The sequence below is a fragment of the Scaptodrosophila lebanonensis genome, unplaced genomic scaffold (assembly GCF_003285725.1).
Source record: "Scaptodrosophila lebanonensis strain 11010-0011.00,11010-0021.00 unplaced genomic scaffold, SlebRS2 tig00000024-arrow-pilon, whole genome shotgun sequence".
In the NCBI taxonomy this organism is placed as follows: Eukaryota; Metazoa; Arthropoda; class Insecta; order Diptera; family Drosophilidae; genus Scaptodrosophila; species Scaptodrosophila lebanonensis.
In genome coordinates this window covers 20175122-20201731 of record NW_022060538.1, presented here as the reverse complement: position 1 = coordinate 20201731, position 26610 = coordinate 20175122, and the positions used below count along the sequence as shown (strand labels likewise).

The 26610-nt window shown below is 35.9% G+C and overlaps 2 protein-coding genes across 5 annotated transcripts; both read left to right on the top strand.

Annotated features, from left to right (window-relative positions):
• The first annotated feature begins 355 nt into the window (after window positions 1–355).
• LOC115621545 (ninjurin-2) lies at window positions 356–2608 on the top strand. Of its 3 annotated transcripts, none has more exons than XM_030515212.1 (3): window positions 356–478; window positions 1562–1738; window positions 2258–2608. In XM_030515212.1, the coding sequence occupies exons 1-3, from the start codon at window positions 437–439 to the stop codon at window positions 2420–2422; spliced, it is 384 nt and encodes a 127-aa protein (XP_030371072.1). In that variant the 5' UTR covers window positions 356–436; the 3' UTR covers window positions 2423–2608. The 3 variants fall into 3 exon arrangements, with proteins under 3 accessions (XP_030371072.1, XP_030371071.1, XP_030371073.1); XM_030515211.1 differs by lacking the exon at window positions 2258–2608 and adding an exon at window positions 1897–2233; XM_030515213.1 differs by lacking the exon at window positions 356–478 and adding an exon at window positions 1382–1490.
• A 580-nt stretch (window positions 2609–3188) lies between these two features.
• On the top strand, window positions 3189–25676 carry LOC115621098 (axin). Of its 2 annotated transcripts, XM_030514635.1 has the most exons (12): window positions 3189–4087; window positions 7127–7323; window positions 20453–20768; window positions 20833–21065; window positions 21130–21792; window positions 23643–23780; window positions 23921–24017; window positions 24080–24214; window positions 24444–24687; window positions 24756–24900; window positions 24959–25282; window positions 25353–25676. In XM_030514635.1, exons 3-12 carry the CDS (start codon window positions 20676–20678, stop codon window positions 25477–25479), a joined length of 2199 nt encoding a protein of 732 aa, XP_030370495.1. In that variant the 5' UTR covers window positions 3189–4087; window positions 7127–7323; window positions 20453–20675; the 3' UTR covers window positions 25480–25676. The 2 variants fall into 2 exon arrangements, with proteins under 2 accessions (XP_030370495.1, XP_030370496.1); XM_030514636.1 differs by lacking the exon at window positions 23643–23780.
• The last annotated feature ends 934 nt before the right edge of the window (window positions 25677–26610 follow it).

The window sequence follows — 26610 nt, the reverse complement described above, 5'->3', positions numbered from 1 at the left end:
AATATAATTTTTTTTTTTTAATGAATCGAAAAGATTTAAGCAATAACCAAACAATTATCTTTAAATAAAAGTCTAGCATATTCTTCTATCCATACTAGGCATATTAAATAAAAAATATGAAGTATTCCTAAATAAAAAATGCTACTTTTATCATGTTTAGCGCTTTCCGCTCCGTATACCTCATTAGGCTGGGGCACGACTAAGTAGTGCGCGATTCGTTCGCAATCAGTTTACCATCACTTGTTTAATCGTTTGGTTGTGTCTAAAAGACAGTAGCCAGGCAACGGAGCCCATCAACATTAATACTAGTTTACACAGCAACGTTTTTTTTTTTTTTTTGTTTTGTTTAACTGGCCGCAATAGTCGTTTTTGAGAGCATTGATGCGTAACGTCCAATCGTTTAATTTAGTTTAAACTGAGAACATCGTTTTTTTCGATGCCCGAAGTTACCATTTTTAACGAAGTTAACGGTGCTGAGGTAATTACAAATCTAAAGTCTCTTTCATTTTATTGGTGGTACAAATAAATCAAATTTATATGAATAAAATGCGTAATATTGATTGTATATAAACATTCGAGTACAAATTTATGTAAATAAATGAAACAAAATAAATACATTTCTGTACCCCAATTCAATGAAAGTGAAAACAATGAATTTTTTGTTTTTTACACTCCTGTGAGACCAATTTTCCGAAAAGAAAAGGTAATAACGACATTCAACTCTTACTTGTATATTGATTTTATAATTCGTCTGCTAGGGTAGGTTATTTCCAGAAAATGTAAATATGTTTTATATTTATGTTGTATGCTAAATTTAAAAAACAAAAGTCGTAAAAGTTCCAAAGTTCAGTTTTCCATACAAATACTTTTTCCAAATGTGTTGGGTTTCATTGGTTATTGCTATAAGCTTCCGAATACCAAATTTTGCCAATATCTTCATAGAATCAATTTTTCATTCAAAGACTTAAACACCTGTTTGTTTCCATGGCAGTTCTGTATGCATTGTAAAATTTTAAGAACCACATACATATAGTATATAGAAAATTTTGTCGAGATAGATTTCTAAAGAAAGAACTAATTAAACTAATTAAATTTAATGAAAATCTTAAAAAATTATTATGATACCAACCTTAATCAGCTTCGCAAAGGACTGTTTCTAAAACAGATCGTTCAAACGATATTTCTATAGCTTTTAAACATACAAATAAGTTTGGATACAACAAATAGACGGGCGTGGCTATATCGGCTCAGCTCCTCATGCTAGCGTTAAAAAAAATAAGAGTAATTTAAGTAATTGTTGCTATTTTTAAATTTGTTTGAACGTTTTCAAAGCTTTTAACTAATTGCTTTTTGAGTTGCGAAATGCATTCGGTTATTTGTACTCAGACCAAAAACATGATAGATAATAAATATGAACGACCAATTGGGGCCAGAATTTATAGCTGTGGGTGTATGACTAGAAAAAAAGAGCTTAAAGTCAGCGCAAACTGGTACATTTAATTGTAAATATATTATTAATTGCATTCTTTGGTTCTATATGTTTTCTGTATTCCATATTCAGATAAAAACCATGGATGCCAATAGATATGCCACCAAAAAAACGATTGCCCAAGGCATGCTGGACATAGCTCTATTAACTGCGAACGCGTCCCAGCTCAAGTACATACTCCACGTCGGCAAACAGCATCAGTTTTATACGCTGATGCTTACTCTTATAAGCTTATCAATTGTGTTGCAGGTACATGTAAAAAAATAGGGCTATTCCAGACTTTGGTAAAGCGGAACCGTGACAGATTTTCTCATTTTACATGGGACAGCTTAAAGAACCAAAGTCGGGAATAACACAATAAGTTTTCTTTGCATTGGGGTTATAACGAACCTTTTCGAACACCATAGATCCTTTCCGGCATTCTAAGCCTGTCGTTAAGTCTTTTCCGAGACTGCCGCTTGGATCAGCCGGAATTTCACCAATCGGCGAACGCGCTTAACCACGTCCGCACAGCATTTGCCTTCTTTACAACAATGATAAATGTTTTTATATCCGCATTCGACAGTCGATTGCCTTCTCCAACAGAGTAACCTTTACATATCTTATGGGTGTATTAGCTTTTAGTAACGACGAATAGAGCATCTATGTATATTTCTTAAGTACATCACAAATTGTTTTTTAAATAAATGTACATATACATATGTATGTATGTACACACGTATGTATGTATGTCTAATTCCTGCACAATTCTGCTTTTCGTTTCCACAGATATTGGTTGGAATTCTATTTGTGGTTATCGGAAGTCTTAATATCAATAAACGTAAAGATCAAGCAGCGGCAAATATTTTGAACGATATTATATTGGCGATGGTGTTTGTAATATCAGTTGTTAACATAATCATATCCGGCTTTGGGATAGAGTACACGTTGTAGCCGATTAATTACATTGATCCAAATGATACAACTCCAAAATTAAGCGAAAATAAGTTTAGTTGATATAGTACATATGAAATATCTAATGTACATACATGTATGTAATTTATAAAATGAATTGTATGTTTATCTTTAAAATTAAAAGGCAAATATATTGAAGTATGGCCTAAATTTTTATTAAAATAATACTCGTATTTACGTTATTGATTCAAATAGTTGAAATAATGCAGACGAGTTTTGAATTTAAGAAATATGACGGTTATAAGGTTTCATACACACATACATGTGCAACTTACATCTTACTCTTGGTCTTAATATTGGAAAATAAAATAGTGAAAAGGCATCATAATTGGTTATTCACGAACGGTAATTTTCTTGTTGCCATTCCCAATAAAAACTAATGATTGATTTAAGCAAACCATTTTCGCCTAATTCGCTCAACGCTTAGCCAGGGATGGACAGTCAAAAATTCTCAATACATTCATATTTACTGATAAGTCGAAGGCAACCTTCTTTTCAGACCCAATGTATAAAAATATAGGATTGATAGTACTCGTTTATAAAAATTAAACTCATTATAAAATAGTTGAATATAAGCAGTATTAATTTTATGAACCAACACTCATGGTTATGTTTTAAGCCACCCTGGCAATGCGCAAGTGGTGGGCCCAAACTATAAAGGAAAAAAAATACCGCGTTGGTATTAAAATAAAAAAAGGTCGGCCACCTTAACATGCGTCGGCAAATAAAGAAGCAGAAACTTAGGTCCGTGTTTTCATTTCAACAATTAACATTGTTTATAAAAAATCTAGTGAAAATTCGCACGTAAGTGCTCGGGCTCTGTTCGTGTACTATATAAACATCGAGATAACAAACAAAACGTCCATGAAAACACCAAATTTGTAGAAGCAAAAAGTTGGCATTCCATAAAAATACACAAAAAAGGAATACAGAAATACATTAAAAAGTGCTAAGTGTTAAGGAATTCCAAATTGTTGAACAACTGGCTTTTGCCTTTATCCAAACTGCAAAAACAAAATGCTTTGAGAAGGCAATTCCGTAGCGTTCGCCACAAGCAGACGCGGCGCTCCCTCTTGAATATAATTTTAATGTCGACTGAATGGTTAGCCCAGTCCTGCAACTGGGAGCAAAGACGCTGCAAAAAACGTGTACATGTGAATGCATTGAAGTGGCTTTAAAAATAATTCGTCCGTAATTTGACAATTTCCGCTGCCAATGCTAATTACTGCGCCTTCATAGATACCTAGACAGTATGAGTTTAGGTTCAGAGACAATTACCACATAAATAATCGGAATTGGTGCTGCCCACGTTACGATCGACTTCGTTGTGCTTCCGTCTTGTTAAATTTCTATTGTTTATTTTTTGTTGTGCTGTTTGTTAAAAGTCCCTACTTCATGTTTGGTGCAATCGCAACTGTTATTGTATAAAAACACATTGCTACGCATAAAAATCAAAATGAAAACTTCCTCGTCGTCTATGTCATCAAATTCGCGTCCAGCCATTAAAGCAACAAGAAAATTACACCCGTCCAAACCCACCTTGATACCGTCATCAGCGCTCCAGAAGGTTTGCTTACGATTCGTTTTGGCAGCAAATTCTTGTACGTCGTTACTTGAAACAAATGTGAAGAAAAAATGCTAAAGGTAAGACAATTTGAAAATAATATCAGGACAATAATCATTGAAATAAATGATAGCACTCCTTAAAAAATGACGATTATGTTATACTCTAAGCGGTGCTGTCAGATTTAGTTCGATGGACCCAAAGGAATAGAACAAACAAAAATGTTTAATTTTTAAAATAAATAATATCCTGTTATTGGTTAGATTTCGGTTTGTTATAAACTTTTAAATATTTTATCACATTGCTGCTATAGGGATGATCTTAAAAATATTGTATGCAATCTGAACGTTAGACAGTTATACCAAGTAGTTTCGAAAAGTTAGATCATAATTTATTAGTAGTAGTAAGTAGTGTCTGTAGCAATACATTTGTGTCCATATGCTTCTGTGTTTTTCCAGCAGGTCCACGCTGTGTGTGGTGTTTAAACTGAAATTTATAATTGGATTAAGCCAGGATAAAAATATGGGCTATTCGAACTTAGACTTCATATTTTGAACCAAATTGGAATTTAGTTTTAAATTTTCGAGCCACATTATTCAACTTATTTATACAAGTGTCCAGTAGCCCCCATAACAGGGAAAGGTTGTGGGATCTCAATATACGTGTATACACATATGTATGCACACACAAACAAGACTAGACGAATCGCTTTAGAGATGTCCAAATGTTTCTTCGAATCCAAGGATCTCCGAAAGTATTACAGCTAACCCGTTCTAACCCTGTCTGTCCGTCTGTCTGTCTCTGTGAACACCCAGATCTCGGAAACTATGCGACCTAGAGACATAAAAAATGCCTGATATGAGTACTCAGGGACACCCGACCTTAGCTTTTCCACTTGTATTTAATCTATGCTAAGCTTAAGGGTGTGTTAGGGACTAGTGTTTATTTATGCTTATATATTAGATTCGTTTTTTTTAGGCTTCTAATAATCAGTAACCGATCGATTGCAATAAATTCTTTGCTTTTAAAATTAACTTAAATAAATTTATGTATAATGGTTTCTATATCCTGTAACCGTCATATGAGCGATAAAGATAAATAAAAATTCCATAAATCTTATAGAGATTAATGATCAATGCACTTGTTCAATGATAAGACGTCGAAAATAAAAATTATTTAAATTTTGATCGTGATATATTTGAAAACTATACTTTATAAGTATACTACTTAGCTTAGTGCGAATGTATCTAAGAAGGAATGACTCTTGACTGATCCCACAACACGAATCGATATAGCCATGTCCGACTGTATGAACGAAAGGATCTCAGTGCTAGAATAACCTAACTATGTAGCCAGGTTCCCCAAAAGCCTAGACGGATAAAGTTTCCTCATTTTTCTGATTCACCCCGCACTTCCTCGCTACTAGTAATTTTCCCGTAGTGATTAGTGATTTTAACTCCCGTAATTCTTTGAATTGTACTTAAATTTGGCAATTACATCAGGTTGGGGCTTATATGCTCGTACTGCGTATACAACCGTAAGGCATCTCTATAAACAATTTGTTGCCTTTTTGACAGTGCTGCCAATTTGGCTTTTTTCCCGTCAAATGTGGTTGCTTCTGAAATCAAATTAGGGGAAAATACATTTCGGTTTTTCCGCTTTTTGTAATTTTGCCAAAGTTTATGTAAAAAACAAGAAAGGAATGCTAAAGTCGAGCAGGCTCCCTGTACCCCCCCACAAAAAAGAAATTAAATTAATTAATTAATTTAATTTAATTAATTAACTAAATTAATTTAATTAATTAACTAAATTAAATATAAAATATTCCATACATGCATATATACATTTACATCAGAATCGTATCTATGCGTGTTTGTGTACTTGTACATATGTATGTATGTGTGCATTGGGACTGGTTATGTGGCTATAACTTTCTTTCCGATCATTCTATTATAATATACGGCTATATAATCACTAACCTAATGTGACTACCAAATTTTAGTTCAAAATTCCAAGAATTACGGGAGTTATAGAAAATCGTTAATAGGGGGGGGGGAGTGGGGGAGTGTATCAGAAAAAATAAACAAACTCGTCCTTTCTCGGTCTCAGGATACCAAGTTTGGTTACTCTAGCTCTTATACTTTCGGAGATCCTTGCGTTCATACAGACAGACAAGATCAAGAATATATATACTTTGTGGGGTCTACCAAGCCTCATTCTGTGTGTTCCATGTGCACTCGCACAAAACTAATATACCCTTGTACCCTTTGGGTACAGGGTATAAAAATGGTAATGTGGAAGCATAGTCATTAGTTTTCAGCAATATTTGCCAATGACATAAGTAGTTTACACCGTCTTTATTTAAAAAGTGCGCATCATTTTTAAACTTGCGTGAATGAATATTCATGCCGAAAGAATTCGAGGAAAAATGCCGAGCAAAAGTGAAATTGGTTTTGTTGCTGGTCCGTAAAGCCATTGAAGCAGCTTTCTGCCTATTTCAGCATACGACGATACAGAAAAAATGGGCGAGTATCATTTTAAATGATCACCAAGGTGACAAAAAACCTTAAAAATTACATTTCTCTAAGCATTTTTTATAAATGGAATATATAAAAAAGCGGCACTCTTTTACCCCTTTTTAGATTTTTTAAAAATTCTATTTTAAATTTTATTTTATAAGAGCTTTTATTACTTCTAAATATATGCCAGCACTGCTCTATAGTCCCTGATATCCAGGTGTTCAGACGGAGGGACAGACAGGTCTATCGATCGACTCGTCTTGTCATGCTTATCAAGAATATATACTTTATGGGATCTGCCACGCCTCTTTATGCCTGTTACATTTTTTACTTTCCGAAAACCTAATATACTCTGGTACATTTCAAGTACAGAGTATAGTGAGTCATTAAATAAGTTCAGAAATTCAACAAATGCTGAAGGAACCCAGCTTGTAAAACAAGGACTAACCTTATAAAGAAGAAGAAAATAATTAATTTTAATTAATTTAATTTAATTTTATTAGATGAACTGTTCCCTTCGCCAGTAAAGTTTTAACCTTCCATTCTCTTTAATTTTCTACACATACAATTGAAACTTATTATAATACTATTCCTTTTCAGATGGATACATTTAACTAAAGAAACAGAAACAAGACGGTGGCGTATACATTTCAAAAGAAAACAAATTATAATAATCTTCAAGAAAAACTTAGTAAACGTCGAATTATAACATTTAAATTAAAAAGCTCTTAAATTGCATTGCCTTCGTTATATTTTAAGTTTCAAATATTTGGCGTCTCCCATCTTGTGTTCGTATGGTGAGTATTAGAATTTACAATTTAAGCATAATTACTTGTATAACGAATTCATGCTAAACAGAAAAATATCACAACTTCCTCCTCTTGTAACCCAAATCTTAGACTTGTTGTGATAACCTGTCCGTATGTATGAGCGTAATTATTGGAATTTGTAGACCAAATTTTGGCAATTAAAGCCGGCTATTGCTTACCATTCCCACCATCAGTTTGCTCTGTGTAGTTTTTGCATCAGAGTTTTGATAGCGTAGACAGATACCCTTGTGTTCAAATCGTTCATAAACATTAGGAGTTCGTTCCCAATCTTTCCAAGTTGGTAAAATTAGTTTCCCAAGTTTGACCTTCTTTGCAATAGTAACAGTTCTCTTGTTTGACCTGGGCTCTGAAAAGGCTGTATATTAATGCATGAGTAAAAATAAGTTCTGTATATAAAGAGTTGCAGGCCCCAGTTGCTCTTAAAGGGTCCCTTTGAAAAGGACATCCGTAGATAATAGGTTAAGATAGTGCTGCTTGGTGTGGATCCGAGAGCTAAGTCGCCAAGACCCATATGCAATGGAAAAGGATTTCACACCGACGGCGCTAACAAAATCTAAAGCTTCTGTTTTTCATTAATGATTTTTTTTTTAATTTTTACCCAGCTTTGTTTAATGTATAATATATTTTCTTTTTTGATTCCTCCCCCCTCAGAATTTCGTCAATACTGTTCACATTTGAAAAGCTACATAAGCACACTTAATCTACATACATACAATTCTACATCTCAAAATTTCACTGTTGGGCCTACTCCACTGTTGTGTTCTCTTTTGTTAAGAGATGGGGAAATCCAAGAAAAGGACGAAAAGAACGCTAGACTCGTGGGATCACCATAATTCATAACCATATATACTTACATAGAGTCGTAACTTATTAACGACTTTTTCCATTTACTAATGGGGCTTATTAGTACTGATATCATGAATTAGATGGCTAAATTAGCATAAAGAAGCAGAACCAATTCGGGTGTGTATAAAAATGCAAGTAATACCAACCTTTAAGCCAAAACTACACAGGCGTAGAACTGCAATAATTGAATCGAAAAACTCTTATATTGCATTTATTTTAATTTGAAATTTTCAAACATTTGGCGCTTCGCACCACAATTTAATAATAAATGCAAATTCCTTTGTATGTTATTCATGCGTAATTTTAAGGAATTCGTGCGAGAAAAATATCACAATTTCCCCCCTTTTCAAACGCATTCAATAATAAAATATTTGTAAAATTTGTGCAAAGGGTTGAGTGTTGTGTGTTGAGTTCAATATTTAGTTTTTCTTGTACTGATGTCCTACAGCTCTAAGGCTAAAGCTTATTGAAACTCGTCACCGAAGCGGAACATGTCATTATATTAAAAATTGCACTTATGGTATAATTTCTGTAAGAATATATAGAAACAAACTAAGTCAGTTGGTCAAAGCTATATTTAATTTGTGATCAGCAACGCCTACACTTAGCTCAATTCAGCGGAAGGTTTATGCATTAGGCAACTGAAATGCTTAACGGGGTTAGTTTAACTTGGGCTTATGGCCAATAATAAACCCTTTCTGGGAATGCATATGACAAGTCTACATAGCCATGGGCATGGACCGACTTTTTCGCATTATAACAAATAGACTTATATAGGCTTATGTTAGATATCATCATGAAAATGAAGTTATAGCAGAAGTGTAAACTCTGCCCATAACCTTCCCGCAGCTGTTGTTATTATTGCTGTATTGGTTCACAATTCTACATTATGTTAATCATTTAAAAATTTTTAAAAATTCAAGGTGTGTTCCAAAGTAAATAGGACTTTTACAAATGGTTTTTTCGGCAAAATCAATTTATTTTATTCAAAATAGTCTCCTGCTTCAATACAGCTTTTTGCACGGGCCAAAAGTGGTGTAGCTCGTTGGCCGGTATTGCCGCCAGTATGCCGGTGCAAGCTTTTTGAATGGCCTCTACGTCTGCATAACGCTTTCCTTTCATGGGCAAATGCATTTTTCCGAAAAGGTAGAAGTCGCACGGTGCCATATCAGGTGAATACGGCGAGTGGTTAATGGTTAAAATGTGATTTTTGGTCAAATAATCGGTCACAAGCGTCGATCGATGAGAGCAATTTTTGGTCGCCAGTAAATTTGTGCGGAACAACCCGTGCACACACCTTTCGTAAACCCAAATGTTCGGTCAAAATGTGATATATCGATGTTTTGGAGATGTTCACTTCCATTCCCATCAATTTCAATGATGATTTCGGCTGATTTTTTATGAATTCACGCACAGTTTCAATGGAATTTTCGGTGATCACGAATTTTGATTGGCCGACATGTTGATCGTCATTTATGTCCTCTCAACCACTTGAAAAAGTTGAAACCACTCGTGCACTCTGCTACGGGATAGGCAATCATCGCCATAAACTTGTTCCATCAATTCAAACGTTTCGGTAAAAGTTTTATCAATTTTAAAACAAAATTTAATGTTGGCTCTTTGTTCGATGCTCATTTTCGCACTGATAACACACGATCGCGCACGCATTTTAAATTTGTAACAGGAAGTGCCTGTCGATAAACGGGCCATGCCCCACTCCAGTTACTGTCTCTAGCAGGTAATAGTTTGAAAGTTATCGATGGGGAAAAGAAAATACTAATACAATTGTGTTTGTTAATGACGAATATTTAAATTCGAAGACGGCTGATCGCTGCTTCGGTAAACGGCTTAAACGACTGACGGCTGACTGATGCCGACTTTATGCCACGGCTGCTTTCCAACGACTCTCTCTAATGACTGACTTCTCTCCATACCCCTGCTGCCTGTGTAGGGATGCCATATTGTTGCAATAGGTGTCTGGTTGCCACCTTACATACTTGTACATATATGTTCATTATCGGGCCCATGTCCTTTATTTATGGGCTGTTCTGTTTCTGGAATGATGAGGAAAAAACTATAACACTTTCTACAAAACCAATTTTATTTATTTTCAAAATATTCGCCTTTAACATATATGTACATATGTATGTATGTTTTCTTTTCTGAAGTGGAGCTTTTTGAATACTTCAACAACTTCTTCAGCTGTTGTGAATGGGTTCGTTGGGAACAAAAATAAGACATTTGGCGATAAATCAAGTGGACAGTGAGTTATTACAAGTAATCTAATACTTTGCTGCTTTAAATAATCAACTGATTGATGTTCTGTATGTAAGCTAGCATTGTCATAATTAAGGATCATGCGGGATTTTTGGTTTAATTTTCGCAAATCATTGATGACTTCTGGCGAGAAAATTGTCGTTTAGCACTCAGCCTTCACTGTTCTACGATCCTCTAAAGCAATGGCAGAAACGTGCTGGTTTTACTGAAAAATTATGCAATTATTTTCTTTGAAGCACTGCGCGAACGAACTTCTTTTGTTGGCTTAGGTTCATTTTACAACACCTAAACAATCGACTATTGTTTAGTATAAGGTTCTTGTGATTATGTTAAAGTTTAAACACATGTTACGATGTTGTATACCAAATTTGAGTTGAACCGTTTGAGATTTTAGGTCAAATTTAGGGGGTATCCAACATGAACATCATGTTTTACATTCAAATGATTCCGTAAAAATCGATGGAATTGTTTCATGTCAATACCTAAGGGCATTTGAATCTCAAGATATATGACAAGTCGTTCTGTCCTTGATGTCATTGGTCGATCTTCACGAAACCACTGTGGAGTAACACCAAATTTATAATCGTAAAAAATTAGCCATCAAAAACGTTCACGAGAAATTTGCTGTTTTTTACAAAATTGTTTTCTTTGATGCTCTATCTGAATAAAACGAACAAACGAAAATTTGTTTTGTAAAATCGAATTAACCTTCAAAAAAATTAATTTTAGGAATATCAGGTTGTGGTGATCAATAAATGATTGGAAGTATCCTATTCCAACCAATTTTGCAGCAGCCTGAGTATGTGCCTTATGCTGAATAAAGACAAAGCCATGTCCGACCATCTGTCAGAGTATTTCACTGCCGTGTTGTTTGACTTCAACATTTCTCCAAATTTGCAATTTTTCATGTAAGCATATAGTAATTTCTAACTAACGAGATTTATCAGTTTTGATTTTATGTTTCGCCATGCCAGCTCTGTATTAAAAAGCTGTAAAAGATACGATATTATTTATAAAGAGGTTTTCGACACGTTCTTGAAAAACTTTGTTATTTATGAAGATCCTGAATCCTAATTTCAGAAAGGAAGTGTTGTTATCATGTCTGATGGTGTTGCATCACTCGAAGGTCGCGAAATGCAAATCCAAACAAGTGAAAAATGATACAATGATAAAATGTTACATATATTGGTAAATGTAAAAATATTTTTAATTCAGTTATATTATTCGAAAAATATATTTTATGTATTGAAGTGTGATGTAAAATATGAACGAATTAGCAACCTAATGTTTAACGCGACAACTTTTCAACGGCTTCAACTGTATCGACTGCACGACCAATTATGACTACTGCTTTTTTAAGACTGACTGATTGATCTCCCAATAGGGTTATCCCGTCTTACATGTGTATGGTAGAATGATAAAGATGTTGTGATTCGCGGCACATGGCCACGGAGTAATAGGAGCTTTTGAGAGTAGAAACACTTCAATACTGAAATCAGGAGTGGTGCAACTTCGAAAAACCCAAGCTCTAACTAGTGGTGGTGCACTATGGTTTCGTTTTATGGCAATCCAAAGTATATGCAGGTATATTTTGCAAATTATGCCATTCGTTTTCCCAGAAACTCGAACGTTCTTTTGGATTATTCCCCAATGATTAAGAAGTTATGTTGTTAAATCTATAAATTTGTTGTGCATTTGACGTTGATCCTTAACCAGTAATGCCTTAAATACTCATTTTTGAACATTTCCCAGTTGTCTGGTTCTCTCTTTGTTTGTCAACTCAAAAACGCTGCATTTGATCCTTTAAAGCTGTTCCATACATTTCTTAACTAACAAGTTTTATAATTAATCGGTGTACTTGAACTACAGATATTCTTCGAATTAATGGCAAACGCTAATTTGAAATAAGGAATATGATTCCTAGGAAGGACATAATCGAATATCGATGTATATATCCTAAGACCCCTACAAAAAGGAGGCCGCAAAACAAAATATATATTTACAATAACGTAAAAATGTTCCAATGTTCCACGTCACTCTAAAATAAATCCGTCTGTAAAAATAGAATTAGGTTCTTAGCTTACTTATGTATAAACTGATTTATAATATTAAGAATAAGTAGTTGAGAAAGCACGACAGTGAAATGTCCTGTATCCAGACAAAGTTCCGGAACTGAGGTTTATGCGCCCATAGCAGAAGAAAAAGAAGAGCGAACTTGATGCTGCAGTTGGAGTGAAATTATTTCGCAATAACTTTTCTTAGAATTGACCGAGTTGGATGAAATTTGAATTTCAAGTAGATTATTGTATATAGATTACGTGTGCAAAGCTTGGCTTAAGTAGTTTTGAAATATGGACAGATGGACGGACGTGTCTAGATCGATTTGTGTCGTCGTCATTCTGATTTAGAATATATTATTGAATGGGAGGGGCTTCCTTCTGCCTGTTACATACTTTGCACAAACCTAATATGCCCTTTTTACGTTTCGGGTAAAGGGTACAACTAATCTTTATAAATCCCAAAGCCCTATATCCATTCATTTAAAACTTCTACAAGGTCTACTCACTTGTTTGTAGCGACTTTTGTTAAACAAGGTCAATCAATATGTGCATATTTCCCGGTTTTCAGTCTAGACTTAAAATAGACTAAGTTTGTGCCGCAATGGCGGTCGTCATCTACCCAGTTACCCTCATTAGAAATAAATAACGCATACAGTGGTGCAGGGCTTGAGGCACAAGTACCGGCAATTCATTGCAAAAGTATTGTTTTCAAACTCGTTTGAGATTCATTTCTATATTTGTTGTGCAGTTTGTTGGCAACAGCCCTTAAACCCTCAGCACAAAATCAAAGGCACGCTTTAAAAAATAGCAATATTAGGGTGAGGAGGACTCAAATACAACCCCAACATGCGGTGTACATGGATGGATATGTTTGCGTTCCAAGCGCTTACGCTAACATCGCAAAAAATAGTACTCTCGATTACATGTTTATGTATGAACAGGATCTGGACCTGCGCATACAATGACTCCTATTTCATAGCGCCGTCTCTCTCGCTCACACAATCGCCACCGCCGCAACCACTGACACTTTAAAAGAACATCTTTTGTGTTTGTTGTACATAGCGATTTATTATGTTCGGTCCGGCAGTTGGTAGTTGGGTGGTCAGACAACAACCAGCTTTGCGGACGGAATGGGTGGGTGGACTCAAAAGTTTCTAAGTAACTTCTAGTATTTCTTTTCAAATGTACAGTGCTGTTAAGCTATAATTACGCGAAGAAAAGTAAATGCAGATTTCTCCAGCAACAATAATTCGAAGGAATAGCAAACATTTTAAGGAAAATGCACATGCAACAATTGTGCCCTGGAACGTCAACAACACGCACCCCTTCCCCTAATCCAGAGCAACAACGGCAACCCCAAAATGTGATGCTCGCTTATATACTCTTCCCTGCATATGTATGTATGTATGTATGTCTATATAGCATGTACTTCTCAGTCCCGTTGGGTATATGTATGATTAGTGCATGCCTACCTTAAATGCCGCTATCAACTGCGCCAGCATTCAGTTTGACTTTCCAGCTTTGCGTCATTACTTTCTACCGCACGCTCTTGTCGGCGAAAACTTAACTTTGGCGACAGTTGTTGACAGTTGCTTCTTTAAGATGTTCTTAAAACTAAATACTATCATCCCTCTCGATCGGTTGTAGTCTCCTCCAGGACTCCATCTCGTTGTAAGTACATAATTTTTATTCCCAAAAAAAAAACGAAAGAATAGAAGAAAACAACAATTTCATCCCCGACTCACCTGTCAATCATATTCAATAAAATAAAATTAAAAAAAAAATCTCATTTGTTCTGCCAAACCAAACAAGAAAAGTGTAATGAGGATCCAAAACAATTCGCAGCAAATATGAAATGATGTTATGCCTTCAGGTCTTTTGTGCTATTCAGATTGTAAGGATGCGTACACAAAGGAATCGAGGCCCGATTACGTGATGTTTATAATAATAACAAAATAAATTTCCGCTTCAATTGATTTATTGGAGGCATTAGGATGAGGCAAATTGAACCTTATACTTATACCTAGAAGGAAGGTAATAGTTTGTGAAATAGTTCAATCATAGACGAAGCATGATCGGTTTTCAGAAATCAATTCTGGTCTGGAATATATGTAATTAAATTAGAACTCCCCTTGTTTCAATTAAGTTTTAGATTGTGCGAAAGTATCTGTGTAACAAGTGTATTAGGCTATTAAAGGGTTGTAACAATATTTAATCAAACGTCAATGAATATTTGCAGTTCATGTTGTGAAATTTTGTATTCATTCAACGCACTTGACTTACAAAATCAGTTGGTAATAATAATACAACTCGTACAACTAATTTAATAAATTTCTTTGATAATTCAAAGTAGAATTAAGTTTGGACATGTCATGGATGTAGTAAATCATTTTATAAGTGTTTATTTTGGGACTAATTCCTGCAAATTATTGTTTGTTACTTCATCAGGTCCACAAACATAAAGAATTAATAGATACTATAAAACGCGTAATAATACAACACCCGATAAAACAGACAGATCTGCATAATTTCTATAATTTCTTTCTTATGAACTATTTGCATGGGTTTTGTGTGCATATTTTGTAGAATCCCATTGTTAAATTGACACTATAACAGTACCGTTACTGCCACCCATAACGTCAAAAAAATAAATAAAACAAATTGGCACATCGTGTCTCTAGTATAGTTTTATAATCTCTGAGATCCAGGTGGTCATACGGACAGATAGACAGATAGGACTTGATCGACTCGTCTTGCTGACCAAGAATATATATACTTTTACTTTACATTTTTATACCCTGTACCCGTAGGGTAAAAAGGGTATATTAGGTTTGTGCAAAGTATGTAACATACAGAAGGAAGCATCTCCGACCCCATAAAGTATATATATTCTTGATCAGCATGACGAGAGAAATCGATCTAGACATGTCCGTCCGTCTGTCCGTCCGTCTGTCCGTCTGGATGAACGCAAGGATCTCAGAAACTATAAAAGCTGGAATAACCAAAGTTGGCATCCAGATTCTCCTAGGTCCGAGTAAGGACGAGTTTATTTTATTTTTTTTTAATTTTCCCCCCCTTCCACCGCTACAGAATTTCGTCAATAGCGTCCACATTTCAAATGCTACCTAAACCAAACTTTGCACACATAATTTATATATAATTGTCTATTGTTGTTCAAAATTTTATTCAATTCGGTCAATTCTAAGAAAAGTTATTAGCAAAACAAATTCTCGCCAGTACAACCCCACCAAACTGCAGCAACAAGTTCGCTCTTCTTCTTCCTCTTTTTGCTGCTGCTATAGGCGCATATAACTCAGTGACGCAAGTTTACCTGGGTACAGGGTATTACACTGTCGGGCTTGCTCGACTGTAGCGTTCTCTCTTGTTCACCTTCCGGTAACCTAATATACTCTTTTATATTTCATGTACAGAGTATAAACATGCTTTCTCTTGGGCTTAGAAAAGCATGTTTGGCTCTAGCTCTTTTGCCTTAGTTAATATCGGTAAATTACCATAATTTTGCTTTCAATCCTTGAAAGATATCCGAAATAATGTGATCTCATAGGTCAGTTAAAATATTTAAACTTGAGTTTCCCCTTTTTGATTTTTTGAGGGCTGTCTTATATGTTTTGGCAAAGGATAACAAAATCAGAACGGTTTTATTGTTTAGCACAAATCTTATATGTTACCCTTTTTACCCATCAGGTAAAAATTTGGTGTACAAATTAAACAATAATATATAACTCTACGTAAACGCATGTGCTTGCACAGTGGATACGCATAGATTTAAAACGCGTAAGTGTGTGTGGCAGTAAGAAATTGAATTACAACAAAAACAACAATTGAGATTGCATTTTCGGCTATAACTTCCCTAAAACTTGTGAATTACAAGAATTGCAGAAACTATAATAAAACGTCTCTAGCGTGGAAGTAGGGGGTGCATTCTAGTTCTATCTAGATGACAAATTGGGGTATTGTATCTTTCTTACTTATCCACATATCTACAATATTAAACTTTTAATCAAATACTCATTGCAGGGAAGCGAAATTACGAGGACATGCATACTTTCGGTAGTCCTTGCATTCATACTAACCGTCTTCACAAACTGATCAAAAATATATATGATTTGTATATACTTTGAGGCAGCTGCTTCTTTTTTTTACTAAGATAATATACCCTTACCTTTTGTGAACTGTGATTAGGAAAAAGAGAGAACGCTACAGGCGAGCAAGCCCTACAGTGAACACTGTACAGTGTACCCAGACAAACTTCCGGCGCTAAGTTTTATGCGTCCATAGTAGAAGCAAAAAGAAGAGGAAGGGCGAACTTGGTGCTGCGGGTTGTCTGTTTTCCGAATAACTTTGCTTAGACTTGACTAAATCGGTCATTTAAATTTAAAACAAAAGTAGATATAAGTTTGATTTATGTAGCTTTCGAAAGTTGAACAGTATCGTGGAGATTAGGAAGAAAATCCAAAAAGTAAAATAAACTTGTGTTGTCTGGTTATTAGAAGAGTCTACAAACCTAATATTTTATAACGTGATACTATCAATATATACTCTTTTTAAAATAAATACAAGTACATTCAAAAACAAATAGAGAAGCTAATGTAGGTTGTCCTGACTTTAAAATACTCTGTACTATGTCTCGTGTGGCTGTGCAACGCAGTAACAAGAACAATAGCTGTGGGCACCGCTTGATCATATATACATACATATATAGCTTTAACTTCCTGCTAAATCGGCCTATCCTGATGAAATTTGGCATACGGACTCATAATCACTAACTGGGCAGAAATGCTGGAGTTATGGAAAATCAGTGATTTTGTTGGAGAGGAGGGAGGGAGAGAAATTCCAAAATACACATTTTCTGCGTATTCACATAAGGCAGCTGGGACTAAAAGTTTGGTGTCCCTAATACTTCTATAGTCTCCGAGATATGCCTGTTACATTTTTCAGCTCTTCTACATTTCATGTACAGAGTATAATTAGACAAATGAACATTGCAACATAATGTGATAAGCGAAAAATTGAATTTATTTGCCGCGACGGAGGAATGAGTGATCCTGTGTTTTTTCTCACAAAATACATAAAATTTAAAATATTGTCTATTTCTGTAAGGATGTTAATATTTCACCACTTTAGCAAATACTACGTTATTTGACTGCTTCATACACATTCAGGAGCTCGATTATCCTTTGTGTCGGAAAGATAATTGTATCTTTAATTAATTGTATCTCCCATTAAGTTTTCCTTTCTTTCGTATGTCTTTAGGAAATGTGCATTGATTTCTGTGACAGCCGACTTAGAGCTTGACGCCTTAAGTGGTTGCCGCATTCCTAGTTATCTCTTCCTCTTGTTGTTTTCGTTTCAATAGCTGTTGCCGTCCCTGTCGGCAGCATTGTGCCTGGCGTTTTAATTGTGCTTTTATTTTTGTTCTTTAGGCTGCAATGGAGTGCTATGCAAATGGCGTTTTGATGAGTTTCCTTGGCTCTGGCGCTCTCTTTGTTGTCACAGCCGACGTTCATCCCCTTTATTATTCAGCTTTTATCACTGTACATATGTACTATACATATACATATATATATATATATAAATATATAGACACACATACGTACATACGTGTACGTATGTATGTACTTGTATGTTCATATGTAAGTCGTGCTATGTATGTTTGGCTGCCGTGCTGGCAGCGAAGGGCTGCTGCTCTTGCCTCTGATGTTCGAGTGCTCTGTTATCGGCCTTTGTCTCTTGTTGTTGTTTCTGTTTGTTGTCGGAGGTACTTTTTGTGTGTGTGTCTGTGTGAGTGTGTGTTTGTGTGTGTGTATGTTTGTAGTTGTCGTTGCTTTGACTGCAGAAAAAATTTGTGATTTTTTGAAAGGGGCTGCTGATGTTTAGTTTGCCAGGCTTCATGTCGTGTCAAACAGCACTGGAGACGAGGCACCACCACCGCCTCCTGTTCATTTTCCTCTACTAGTGAGTGTGCTTGTGTGTGTGCGCACGAATTCCTTTTTGAATTTCGTATATAATGGATTATTGTCCTTCCCTTTGCTTCTTCATGTGCGCTGAATATTGTATTGGTTGGCATTATCAACCAATGAAAAACGTCCTCAAAATGGCCGCCGTTCGATTTCTTTTAAATACTATTATATATGTATACACATCCAACTCTTGAAAACGTCTACTCCACTCAACTGGGTATTCAGTTAGCATCACAACTGACAAATATAACGACAATTGGTCTAATGGCGCCGGCATTTTCTACGAAATTGCACTAGTTGTTATACAACATGATATTTTCATTTCAATATTTTTTTAAATTCTACAAAGAGCTCATTGCATTTAACGCCCACAAGGCGAACCAATATAACTACATACATATATATGTACATACATACATACAAATTTATTTACATATGTACATACATATATACTCCTTACATACACTGCTCGTGACTTGAATAAGAACACACTAGGCCTAGTTTTCCATGCTCTGCTGTTTTTGAACCCAAAATTCTAGGGATCTCCAACTATATTTAAAAGAAAGCCTATTCAAGTCTAAGAAGAGCTATAAAATTATTAGCATACTATGTACACAAAAGAAAAACAAGAAAGGAATGCTAAAGTCGACGAAGTGGACTCCTAAATATCCTCCACCAACTCACACAAAAACGAAAAATTTTAATATTTTTCCTTAACCAATAAATAGTACAGAACTTGGGCAGAGAACTTATGGCATTTATAGCTATAATTTCCTTTACATTTATATTAAACAATCATTATAAAACTTAACATGAGGACACGGAAGCAGTAACGGGAAGTAATTTGTTTAGAGAAATTTCTGTAATCTTAAATCTTTAAGTGATTCCATTGATTAAAGCTGTCTTTTCTGCCTCATAAGCTTTAGGGAAACATGGGGGCTACTAAAGCAAGTCCACTTTCAAGGTTTGAATACACGTCTTGACAAGGCAGGCTTTATGGATTGGAGTATGTATATCTTGTCGGAAATGCCACATTAGAGTCCCAAATATATTTTGTAATTCAGATAATGACGTTTTGTAAGCCACGGCATTCTTTTTTGATGTTAGAAACTCTCTCCCGACCATGACACTCTTCTTTCGACTGTGTTGTCGATTTAAAAAATGTTTTACCGTCCATAGATTGCGAAAGTATAATTATAACTGCCAAGTCCGATTTCTAGGCCATACAGTTGCAAAAAGTTGTCGAGCATCCTTGGGACTGTATTCAATAGCGGCCGTTTTTGAGTTTCATCATTTTTAAAAGTTCTGCATTTTGAAGGACTCTACTATAGTTACAATCGATACACTTCCTTTCACAAATAACAAAAGGGAATGTTTTCAGTAAATGCACCAAGTCTTCCAATCCTTATAGTCAGCTTTTTGGTGCGGCACTTCACCTTGTTTCCATTTGGGAGGGATTTAGAACACAATTAAAAACTGCTGTACATTCATCTCTTCATAAGTTCATACCTTTAAAAAATCTTGGCATAGATTTTTGCCGCTAATTCAGCCTTGAAAATATATTAAGTTTGAACCAAAATAGTCAATTCTAACGTTGGAAAAAGTTCAGCTGCCACAACTTCCATGAACGTTTACAAAACTCTGATCGTCCTTTTTTATTCTAGTGACGCAAAACAATGGCGCTCTTATTTTTTGAACAGACTGCAGTCAAAGCAATCTGCAAAGCTTAGAGCACTTTTGTAGCTCCCTGAATCATGGATTATTATGCTACAAAGTTACACTAGGTGTTAACCAATTTATAGCTGCGTATATAATATATTTATAGCAATCTAAGCTTGCTTGAGTTTGGTTCTGATGGTCATTTAAATACTGTCAGTACGAAAAATTTAATTTATTTAAAAACTGTCTTACTAATTATGAATTTTTTTGCAGGCCTTGTATGATTGCCTTCCAAACTCGCAACCAACATTAAATTAAATCATCTTCCATGTCCCAAAAATATTTAAAATATAACGGGCCTTTGTGATTGGAATAAAAAGTTTGTTTGTATGAACTTAAACATAAGAGTAGATAAATATTTAGCAAGCTAAGATAATAAGAAAAGGACGAAAATCATAACAAAAAGAGCAATAGAAACAGCTGAACTTGAAGTGGCATGAGCCATTTATCGGGACTCGGAAAACATGATGATAATGAGTGTAGTGGGCCACGACCACCTGTACCCGGAGAAGAGAGCCGTGCTACAAAGGTTTGCATTTGTTTGTTTTTATGTTAAAGCCAAGTTTACGAAAGAGACCATTATATTCGCTTAGATGACCGAAGGGGTTACTGAGACATCAAAGAACTCACCTCCATCTTATCTAAACTGGGCCCGCACGCTTAATCATCTACTTGAAGACCGAGATGGGGTTGAACTTTTTAAGAAGTATGTCGAGGAGGAGGCGCCGGCCTACAACGATCACTTGAATTTTTACTTTGCATGCGAAGGTCTGAAGCAACAAACCGATCCGGAGAAGGTGAAGCAAATAATCGGTGCGATATATAGGTAAGTCAAATTTATGAACTGCAAAAAAGTGACGTATGCAACAAGCTATTTGAATAATTTGCAGGTTCCTTAGAAAAAGCCAATTGCCTATATCCGATGATTTGCGCTGTCAAATAAAAGCAATCAAATCAAATGAGATTCCACTTAGTCCACACATCTACGACCCGATGCAGCATCACGTGGAAGTTATTATACGGGACAACATTTATCCGAGCTTCCTATGCTCGGAGATGTACATCTTGTACATCCAGCAAATGGCGGCAGCCCACGAAAGATTCAGCAGTAGCGGAGCCACTGCCTCGGGTAGCAGCGTCAGTAGTGGCGGCAGTTGCGCCAGCAATGTTGGCAATATTGCAGGTGCATGTGCAACACCAACCTCTTCTGGAAAACAGCCAGCAACGGGCTCAATGGGCTCCTTCATAAGCTTGCCGATAAACAGTAGCATAAGCGCTACAACTGGCCCGCCAGCTGGCACATGTAGTGCCAGCGGCAGCGTCTATGGTCCCTCAACTTCGGCTAGCTCTAGTGGCTCCATTAGTGCCACGGACACACTGCCGCGCAGCTCCACATTACCAACACTGCACGAAGATTCCGAACTGTTGCTCTCCGACGATTTCGAGAAATTACAAGTCGAGGGCGGACGGGCGCCCGTTGATTATCCAATGCGTCTAACGCGGGATCTTCTTATTGCAACTCAGAAACGAAGACTGGAAATTAGACCTCCTGGGTAAGTGTAGTAATAATGTTGATTTTAAAGCAGCTGGCTACCGCTTGCGTAACCCTATTCTTGTATTCCTACATATATTAATAGGTAGGCGCTTTTCTACGGCTATACTATTAAACCCATTTTGATATTTACGCAAGGTATTTTGATGCTAACTGTGGGAAATTGGTTGATATTTCCGAACGGTTGCACACATCGCGTGTGAACGATTTAAAATGTCACTATTTTAATGATTAAAAAACACATACACACCCTTGATCACCACGGTTCTCAGAATACACCACACCCAGACTTTCACAATCTCTGAAAGGGAATTATTTACATCGTACGCACTGCCTTTTAGATAAATAAACGTTTTGCTACTCGTTGATAGAGTTAAATAATTAAATATCAGTGCTGAAGGTTTCTTGTTGGAATCTCGGCGCTACGGGATGTCCGTCTGTCTGTTGCAGTTAACCACTACGGTATTAAAGCTATCTCGTTAAAAGATTGCTGGCACTATGTGAGGAATACAAACATGTACATTATGTATATATCATATCATATATTACAAGTATAACAACTCCTTTAGAAATAATCGCAGTAGAAATTTTAAATGGTCTTGCATAACTCTTGGGTTGAGCATGGATGCCCATTTGTAAAATAGTTGAACAATTCTTTCTACGCAACTATAAATTATAAAGCTTCAGACCAAAGTTAATTTCTTAACTCGTTTAGTTATGGTTTTATTATTTTATATGGACTAATTTTTCGTAAAACCATTAGAAAGTGTTTATAAATTACTAGAATGCTATTATTTTGTAAGCTTTTTTTCATTCTTATTGTCATACAGATTCTGAATATACTATACTCCTTGGATATTTCATACATTTGCACTACACGGGCTTAAGGTTTTATCCATTGGGCACAGCAAAGAATAGCATTTGAAAAAACCAAATTATATTTGCGACATCTAATTCAAAATCATAATATAGGAACTTGCGACAAAGAACCCGACCCTTCCCAGATCTAAGGACCAATTTATTATCCAGGCTAATGAAGTATTCATAAAAAAACTATTTAAATCATATCGTGTTCGATCTCGACATAATTATTATCTGCATTCGTCAAAAAGTAGATTCTGTGCATAAGTAGTGCTTATTAAAATTTCGGAAACAACATTCTGGCTGCATCGTTTTGCTATTTAATAGTATTTGCAATCCGATTGTCCAAAAAACCATTTCATTTCCACGCTTCTTGTTCAAGTGAAGCTGACATTTAAATTTTTTAGCGATATATATATGCATTCATCATAACATCATCTTCAAAAGCTGACGCCTAGAACATTTTTAGAACAAAAGATTTTGCAATATTTAGTTTTTAAGTATTTTTGTAGTTTTAAGTATTTAGATTTGATGGAGCATTTCAATAATGAGTTTTGCAAGATTTTCGTGTGTTCTCCTTATGTAATAAGTTTTATCTGTAGCATGCCAAAGAAGAATTATTTTTACCTGATTTATCTGCAATATGATATTATTAAGTTGTGTTTAAGATTATTGTACATATGTATTTCTTTCTTCCAAGACATCTTTTATTTATTTATTTTTATTTTGTTTACTTTTATTTACATATTTTACATGACTACACTCACAAATCAATGCACGCACGTCCACGCTCTCACGAACAAAACAACACGCCTGCATAATCACGAACCGCAACATACACTACGATGGCTACTTAAATGACGGATTTGTTTTACGGATTTACTGATTTTTGTGTATTTCCTCATTTTATTTAAAACTCATATGATTTGGCCACATTGCATGGACATTTTCCCAAAACACACAAAAACGCCTTGCATGCGAATGCCGTAGAGCGCACGGTTATGTGTTCAACACGAGCACCAACAATACCTCCTACGTGCCGAATTCGCGGGTTGATTCGGAGAGGGCAAGTGTCAGCTCCGGAGGCCGCACCGACTCCGATACAATGTCACTGTCCAGTTGTTCGATGTGAGTAGTTGAGTTTGAGCCTGGGACCAAGTCGTCACAGGAAGTATCATAGAAGGTGCCATAGGCTCTTGCATTAGGCTCAGCCAACACCAGGTGTCGGTTAGTACTTGTATATTAATAGAGAAATGTTTTCTTTTCAGGGACGGAAGGCCATACATTCAACGGAGACACAGCTCCACGGAGAGTAAAGCAATCCGTCAGAGCGCAATGGCTAATAAAGAGACCAACACCTTTCAGGTAAGAAAGATGTTTGTAGTGTGGCATTAATATATGTACATATCTTTTATATCCATTTTTAGGTTATACCTCGCACTCAACGGCTACACTCCAATGAACATAGGCCCCTCAAAGAAGATGAGCTTGTGGCTTTGTTGATACCGAAACTGGAGGAAGTTAAACGTAAGAGGGACTTGGAAGAAAGAGCACGGCTGGAGGTAAGCAGTTTTTTCCCATGAATTATACTTAGATTGCTAAGAATTCGAATGAATATTGAAGCAGTAGGGTCGAGAGCCAAATCTGCTGAAGAGGAAAGAGTTGGAGCATTTCCGATTTTTCCGATGTATTATAGCTTCATATGCTCTTCATTTCCCCACTTGAATTGATTGAAAAAAGTGAATTCATTTTATAATTGGCGGAATTGATTTTTCTCATTACTATTGCTAGCGAATTCCCAGTAGCGACAGATCTAACGTCAGTGAGCGCGCTTTTGCTGAGGCGATACGCGAAAAGTTTGCTCTGGACGAAGACAACGACCAAGACATTTTGGATCAGCATGTATCGCGGGTGTGGAAGGACCAAACGCCACATCGGTCGCCTGGCACAATGTCACCTTGCCCGCCCATACCATCCAGAAGGCGCACAGCTACGCACGACTCCGGAATGGTGAGCGATGGTGCAATGAGCTTAAGTAAGTATTCTGAACGCATTCGTGTTTCGATTCTTATTTCATTGTATTATATCGCTTTCTTTTGTAAGGTGGTCATTCGATGAAACACTCCAAGTCCATGCCCGATCACAGTTCCTGCGCAAGGAAGCTAATGAACAAATGGCCGTCTATGAATACCGATAGCGGCATAAGCATGTTCTCAACAGATTCTGTTATGAAGTACAAAGACACGAGGTGCGTATGAAAAATAAGTTCAATTATGGCAGTCCCTATATGCCCAATCACTTTGCAGCTCCCGCTCTATTTCAAGTACGACCACGAAACTGGAGGAGGCAAAACGAAGACTAGAAGATGAACCCAGACGCTCCCGTCGTTACACCCAACCGCCGACACAACCTCATATGGTTCCAATGCAGCAACAGCAACTCACCACCTTTGGCAACTGCAGTAACCTGCACCATCAGTCGGCACCACCTCCACTACCGGCAAAGCCGTCGGAGACGGTAGTGGTGTTCTTATTCTGCGAAGAAACTGTTCCATACAGAATAAAAATTCCTGGAACACAGCCGACTCTTCGCCAGTTTAAGGATTATCTCCCTAGAAAGGGAAACTTCAGGTACATTCACACATACAGGACTATACTCTTCAGATATGTATAACTACATTTGGATTCATTTGTATTGCAGATTTTTTTTCAAGACCCACTGCGAAGATCCAGACAGTCCAGTGATTCAGGAAGAAATTGTTAGTGACTCCGATATCCTTCCCTTATTCGGAGACAAGGCGATGGGTCTTGTCAAACCATCCGATTAGTTTTAGGCATTAAGAGTAGATTTTTTAATGCAAATATTTGCTAGAGGTCATGACGTATGTATGTAAATCATTGAGAAAACACACGAGAAGCTATTTCCAGAAATTAAAATAAGTACTCATAGAACTGTATATTGAAGGGCTTTTCGTATACATCACAAAACTACTGAATATATGTATTTTGAAATTTCGTCCTTTAATCTGGGAGTAATTCTTACAAATTAATTGAAATCAATCTTAAGGTGACTTAAAGTTACGTTTGTATTTTTTAACTATCGGCATTTTTGTAACATTTTTTAGTTGAAGAATTAATTGTATTCTTCTTTTGCCGATGTAACAAATCGGTGAGCGGTTAACGTCTTTGCACCGCACTTGGGAAAAAATGTCGCAGTTCTTTAAGATTATTGACATTTTGTAACGAGAACTGCACCTTATAGAGAGACTTTCAAATATAGGGTTTCCTTAATTTCAATTAGTTTATTGCTTTACACCGCGGACTGCCTGCAATAAATTTTGTTAATATTTTTATGAAGCGCATTTTATAATATGATATTAACAAAGTTATATTCAACTCGACAAAAATCAAAATATAATCTGTTTTATTTTTATATAATCTATTGACTGTATACAGTAAACACATAAATTCATGTATTAACAAATTGTACTTGTGTCAATTCAATTTAGCATTATTTTTTGTTGCGAATGACCATTGCGCTTACATAACTGACAGAAAACTTCATTTATTTATATAAAATTAAACGCATATTTTTTTAAGAACATAGTTATTTGCAGAAATGTGCAAGTAATGAGCATTTTAATTAATGAATAATATTTTATTTGCGAGCAAAATGCATATAAATTTAATAAAAAAATATTTAAAAAAATACATGAAATCATGATCTTTTATCAGAACATAAAGTGCATTTAGTAAAATGTGTTGGAAAGTGGACGCGTCGCTGGCCAAAATATTGCAGGCTATAAGCGAAGCTGACGATTAAATCATTGGGGCTTAAATTGCTTAACAATCTCATTCGCTCAAGCCAGAATAGGACCAAATCTCCTGCTGGTGCGTCTCTTATGCGCTATACTATGCTCGCCCGTTGCTGAGTGTAGACTACAATTAACGGAACGCTA

Coding starts and splice junctions, on each gene's coding strand:
- LOC115621545 (XM_030515211.1), top strand. CDS start 437: ATGCCCGAAGTTACCATTTTTAACGAAGTTAACGGTGCTGAG. Junction 479..1,561: donor ACGAAGTTAACGGTGCTGAG/GTAATTACAAAT, acceptor TTCCATATTCAG/ATAAAAACCATGGATGCCAA. Junction 1,739..1,896: donor GCTTATCAATTGTGTTGCAG/GTACATGTAAAA, acceptor CGAACACCATAG/ATCCTTTCCGGCATTCTAAG.
- LOC115621098 (XM_030514635.1), top strand. CDS start 20,676: ATGAGCCATTTATCGGGACTCGGAAAACATGATGATAATGAGTGTAGT. Junction 21,793..23,642: donor CTGGAAATTAGACCTCCTGG/GTAAGTGTAGTA, acceptor CGAATGCCGTAG/AGCGCACGGTTATGTGTTCA. Junction 24,901..24,958: donor ATGAAGTACAAAGACACGAG/GTGCGTATGAAA, acceptor ATCACTTTGCAG/CTCCCGCTCTATTTCAAGTA.